The sequence below is a fragment of the Numenius arquata genome, chromosome Z, assembly GCF_964106895.1.
Source record: "Numenius arquata chromosome Z, bNumArq3.hap1.1, whole genome shotgun sequence".
In the NCBI taxonomy this organism is placed as follows: domain Eukaryota; kingdom Metazoa; phylum Chordata; class Aves; order Charadriiformes; family Scolopacidae; genus Numenius; species Numenius arquata.
This window is the reverse complement of record NC_133616.1, coordinates 10,390,130-10,395,451: the sequence shown is the minus strand read 5'-3', so window position 1 is coordinate 10,395,451 and position 5,322 is coordinate 10,390,130. Positions and strand designations below refer to the sequence as shown.

At 65.1% G+C, this 5,322-nt stretch overlaps 1 protein-coding gene across 1 annotated transcript; it reads right to left on the bottom strand.

Annotated features, from left to right (window-relative positions):
- Nucleotides 1-1,296: 1,296 nt before the first annotated feature.
- GALT (galactose-1-phosphate uridylyltransferase) lies at nt 1,297-4,928 on the bottom strand. The gene is made up of 12 exons (XM_074165950.1): nt 4,790-4,928; nt 4,329-4,498; nt 4,177-4,252; nt 3,995-4,043; nt 3,631-3,760; nt 3,296-3,352; nt 2,879-3,001; nt 2,625-2,757; nt 2,110-2,193; nt 1,865-2,019; nt 1,662-1,759; nt 1,297-1,481 (listed from the first exon to the last, which is right to left on the bottom strand). Exons 1-11 carry the CDS (start codon nt 4,863-4,865, stop codon nt 1,697-1,699), a joined length of 1,116 nt encoding a protein of 371 aa, XP_074022051.1. The 5' UTR covers nt 4,866-4,928; the 3' UTR covers nt 1,297-1,481; nt 1,662-1,696.
- Between the last annotated feature and the right edge of the window lie 394 nt (nt 4,929-5,322).

Here is a 5,322-nt window from a genome sequence, read left to right as displayed (position 1 = left end):
AAGAGCGGGGAAGCCTGGAGGCTGGCGCGAAGGCACTTGTTGCAATGAGAAGGGACGGGGGCTGTGATGGGGATGGTCACAGAGCCCAGACGGACACTTCTTGTCCCAGGAGGAAAGAGATCAGTTTGCAAGGGGCCACGCTCTGAGCTGGCCACCCCCCCATGCCATGTAGGGGGGATGCTGTGTAGAGTGATGGCTCCAAAGTCAAGGGTCACTCCAAAACCCACCGCCTCCTCCCCAAAAACCATGGGAACCTGAAGTTGGGTGGTGGGATGGCTTGTGGACTCTGGCATGGGGTGATCGGCATGGAGGATGGGGCCAGCATGCAGGAGGGCCACATCCAGCCTGGCTCTGAGCCTCACACTAGCCAAGCCCTTCTCCCTGCCCCAGCCCAATGGGTAGGGATGGGGGAGCAATGCACAGGTGGGGCAGGGGGGGAACAGCCCTCCCCACAAATTGCTGTCTTGTAGGTAGGAGGAGAGCATTTATCTCCTGGCAAGGTTTTTCTAGCCCCCAGGAGCCCACTCACAGACTTGACAAGGATAGGGGCCTCATTAAGGAGTTACGAAAATGGCTCTTCAGTGACAAATAAAAATTATTTGTGCAACAACGTGATGGCAGATGGCTCTGGGCATCCCCCTACATCAGCTGTGGGGCACCACTGTCCAAGATCTACCACTGCACGGCCCCAAGGCTTCCCTAGGGGAAGGGGATGCAGTGGGGGAGAGCACAGAGCTGGCTCCAGCATCCCTCAGCTCAGCCCAGGGACTGGGCTGTTGCCGTCCCACGCCACAGGTGGGCACAGGGAAGAGGAAAGGAAGCAGCAGCACCATGAACAGAGCTGGACCCCCTGGAAGCCCCTGGGCTAGTGATGAGCCAGCCCCTTGTTGCATCCTGGCAGCCCCACTACCCAAAGCAGGCAGGATGAGGGCTGCAGCCCACCAGCCTCGGGTAGGGAGGAGGAACAGTGGTGTGAGCCATGGCCAGGCATCCCAAGCCAGCAGCCTCCATGCAGTGAGTTTGCCAGGCCTCAGCCCTCTCTCAGGAGCTGGCTAAGCCTTGGGCGGCATCAACTCGGCTCCCTGCTTCCCACTCCTCCATGAGCCCGCAGTACTCAGAGACAGGCTCAGAGCTCCCCCCAGGGAGGAAGAGGAGGCAACGCAGAAACAGGGACAGCAGCAAGCAGCACAGGGCTGCCAGCACATCCCAGGGTTATCCCCACACCAGCTGGGGGTCCTTACCAGAGACCCCAAACCTCCCACCCGGGGCTGAGAGCCACAAGGGCACAGGCAGAGGCACTTTGCTTCCAGATTTTATTGGCCAGGGAGGCTGTGTCCCTCCATGGGGCAGGCAGCACTCCCAGTCCCACCAGTAAGACTGGACTGGTAAGAAGGGTAAGCCCTTTAGTGGTGGTAGGAGCATGCTGTGGAGGTGGAAGACACAGTCTGGGACGGGGAAGGAGACAGAAGGAACTGCACCGCCTGCACAAGGACACCACAGGATTAGGATTGGGATACCCGAACAGGTAAAACTAGTCCCCAACCAGGACCAATTAATGACAAGGCTCAGAAGAAGCTGAGAGAACAGAGGGCTCACAAGTGACATGAGTTCCCAAGCCTCAGCTCTTGCCACCCCCAGCTGACTCCTCTCCCTGGCCTCACCCAGCATAGTCGAGAGCTGGCTCCACTGCTTCCCATCACATTTCCTTGGACCTCTGCTTGTAATGCACCTCTGGGAGGCTCCTCAGGCGCTCAGCTGCCTGCGAGGTACAGCGTGAGGGGCAGCCAGTGGCTGGTCCCAGGGATGGCCCTAGCACAGGGCCCCCTGGTTCCCCACAATGGGTCTCCCCCTGAGCTGCCCTCACCTGCTCTGGGGTGAGGTCCCGCTGCGCCTGCGCCAGCATCTCGTAGCCCACCATGAACTTGCGGACGGTGGCGGAGCGAAGCAGTGGGGGGTAGTAGTGGGCATGGAGCTGCCAGTGCCCGCAGTCCTCCTCCAGGTAGGGGCCCGTGGGGGCTCCTGACAGGGGTGAAGCCACTGCATGAGCCCCCAGGAGGGGACAGGATACGGATGAGAGGGTCGCAGGGGTTCCCTAGCCACACCACTCACCATGCCAGCCCATGGAGTAGGGGAAGGAGATTTCAAAGAGGTTGTCGTACTTGATGAGCAGCCTCTGCATGATGGAGGCCAGGCCTGCAGGGGAGTGCCAGGGAGTCACACCCCGAGCTGGCCAGTCCCCTGGGCCTGGGGGGTGTCACCCTCAGCACCCCTCCCTGGGTAGACATCGATGACAGGCAGGAGGGATGCACTTGGCAGTTCCCTCCCTCCCTAGCCAGACAGACAGCCCCCATTCCTCATCAGGCAGCACCCCAAAAACATGGGGGGCTATGTGCTTCATCACCCCAAAAAGGACACTATTCCCCCCACCAGTACTGCCTGTGCCTGGCACTCAGTGCTTGTCCTGGCGTAACAGGGGTGACAGTCCCCCCACAAGCCAAGCCCGGCAGCCCTGCACCCCAAGGGGACACAGACCCCCCAGCACCAGCTGCCACAAAGCTGCCTCCTAAGGAAAGCCAAGCCCAAAGGATGCGGGATGGGGACTGATGGGGTGCGGAGCCACTCACTGTCCCTCTCGCCGTCACGGAGGTCCTGGAGGCGGCAGACGTGGCGGCGGGGCAGCAGCAGGGTCTGGTAGGGCCAGGTGGCCCAGTAGGGCACCACGACTATCCAGTCCGCGTTCTCCACCACCAGCCGCTCCTGCAGGACAGGGTGCTCAATGGGGATGCTCGCAGCCCTGATGCCCAGGGATTGGGCGCTCCCAGGGGCCCTGCATATCCATCTCCCAGGGAGGGGACATGGACAACAGCCACGTCCTCACCTTCCGGCGAGCCTCTTGCTCGGCGTACTCCAGCAGCATGGGCACGCCGTGCTGGCTCAGGTGCTGCCGCTGGGTCCGGTCCTCCAGGCACGCCTCGTTCGGGAGGAAGCTGCTGGCCCACACCTGGGGTAGGGGGGATATGGGGGCATGGGGCTAGGTTACCTCTACCCAGCATTTTCTGGGGTGCCCCAGCCATGCAGCCCATCTGCAGGACCGTGCTGCCACCAGGTGGAGAGTCCAACGTGTGGCAGCCACAAGGGACGGTCTCCCCAGACAGGCATGAGGGGCTCCTCTTGGCAGAAAGCTTTGGGACCAGGGTGGGGGCATTCCCATTCACATCTTCCCCCTGGGTTTGTTGTTGTAGGGTCGCCCACAGGGACGCGTGGTTAAGCCAGGTCACAGGCAGGACAGCCTCACCTGGCAGTGGGGGTGCGGGTTGGAGCAGCCCATCATCGCTCCCTTGTTCTCGAAGATCTACAGAGGAAGAGGTGCAGCCAGCAGGTCCCAGGCCCGGGGTGCCTGCTGCGGGCTGCCATGGTGCCCCTGGCACACCAAGAAAGCATCCCACAGGAGAGCAGAGCCTCACAGCCGCCTGGAAAGGCTCAGGGGGGCATGAAGTGGGGACAGGGGACCCACATGTGACCAGGATGGTCCCAACCCTGGGTGCTGCCAGAGCATGCAGCCCTGGCCCCCCAACTCCACCCAAGACCCCTGGGGCAGAGAGAGAAGAGCAGCCCCCACCAGCCCCGGACCTGCACCCAGGGGTAGGAAGCACCCAGCTCGGCTGCCAGCTCTGACCACGCATCGATGACAGCCCGGATCTCAGCCAGGGACATGAGGGGCAACGTCAGGTCTGACCAGGGGTGGAAGCACATCACCTTGCTGTGGAGGAGACAACCATTGCCAGGGCTGTGGGGTGTCCCCAGGGACCCCCATGGCCCTGCCAGGTGCAGTGGAACAGGGAACAGGGATAAGACCCCCAAACCGCCCCCAAAATAGAGCAGATGTGCACAGAACAGGGACCACAAGCAGGGGAGTAGGTTCAACCTGGCTTCATCCCATGGGTCCTGGCCGACAACATGGCCCAGACCCCCCCAGAGCCATGGAGGTACTTACCACACACCCCGGGCTGCTGCAGCTTGAAACAAGGGGTGATCGCTGTCACCTGGGGAAGGACAGAGAGTGGGGAGGCAGAGGGTGCTGGGACAGCACCCATGCCCCTCCAGGCCACCTTGCAACCACCCCCCAGGACCTGAGCCTGGGGGACCCCAGCAGCCTGCTTTCTTCTCAGAAGTTACCAGGCTCGGGAGCATCAGGCTGCAGCGCGGGGAAGTCATTTGGGAAGACAAAGGTGCCCTCGTACTGGGGGTTCACCTGCGGGGGCGACAGACGGGATCAGGGGGGGACGGAGCAGTGGGGGGAGCCCAGACGCCTGGGTCCTGGGTGGTACCTCGCCGTTGGCCCGGGTGGCCCCGGGGCAGAGGGGGTTGTTGGGGTCCCAGCGGGGCACATCCTCGGGGGGCGGCTTCTCCAGCTGTCCCTGCCAGGGCCGCTTCACCCGGTGGGCCGACACCAGCACCCAGTCGTCCCGCAGCGGGTTGTAGCGAGCGTGCTGGTGCTCTGCGGGGAGAGAGGAGCGGGGCCGTCGGGGGGGAGGCAGGGAGGGATGCGGGGTGCAGACCCCCCAACACGCTTCCTCCTCCTCCTCCTCGCAGGGTCTGCACCCCACTTTATGCCCCCCTCTAGCCTCACCCCATCCTCCCTGTCCCCGGACCAGGGGGAGGCGGGAGGGGGGGGAAGGTTTTCCCCGCTGCCATCCCCCCCACCCCGGGAGCAGGGAGGGTCCCCGCAGCTCCCGCTCCCCGGCTGGGCTCTGCCGGGGGTGCGGAGGGAGGCAACGCCTGGCCGTACCGCTGGCGCGGAAGCGGCTTCCCTCCTCCTCCTCCTCTTCCTCCTCTTCCTCCTTCCCCGCCGGCGCTGCCTCCATCCCCCGTCGCTCCCAGAAGCCCCCGCGGCGTCGGTACCGGCCCCTTCCAACCGCCTCCCGCTCCGCCCCACCGCGCCGGCGCAGGGCCGCCCGCTGCCGGGCATGGCGTGGCCGCGGCGGGGGGCGGTCCCGCTCTGCCGCTGGCCGTCCGGCTGGCGGCGGGGCGGAGCGGCGGAGGAGGGGGCGGTGGCGGCGGCGGCGGCGGCGGCGGCGGGCGGGCGGCGATGGGGGCGGCGGGTCGGCGGGCGCTGCGGGCCGGGCTGGCGCTGGGAGCCCTGGCGCTGGTGCTGCAGGGGCTGCGGGGCTGGCTGGCTTCCAAGCGGTACGAGTTCAGCCCCGCCGAGATCGCCCAGCTCGCCCGGCATCACGCGGGTACGGGGTAGGGGTGTGGGGGTGGGGTACCGGCCGTGGGTAAGGGGGGGGCTGGGAGAGTGGTGGAGGGGAGCGGGACCGAGGA

Coding starts and splice junctions, on each gene's coding strand:
- GALT (XM_074165950.1), bottom strand. CDS start 4,865: ATGGAGGCAGCGCCGGCGGGGAAGGAGGAAGAGGAGGAAGAGGAGGAG. Junction 3,353..3,630: donor CTTCCTACCCCTGGGTGCAG/GTCCGGGGCTGG, acceptor CTTCCTCTGTAG/ATCTTCGAGAACAAGGGAGC. Junction 2,020..2,109: donor CTACTCCATGGGCTGGCATG/GTGAGTGGTGTG, acceptor CACCCCTGTCAG/GAGCCCCCACGGGCCCCTAC.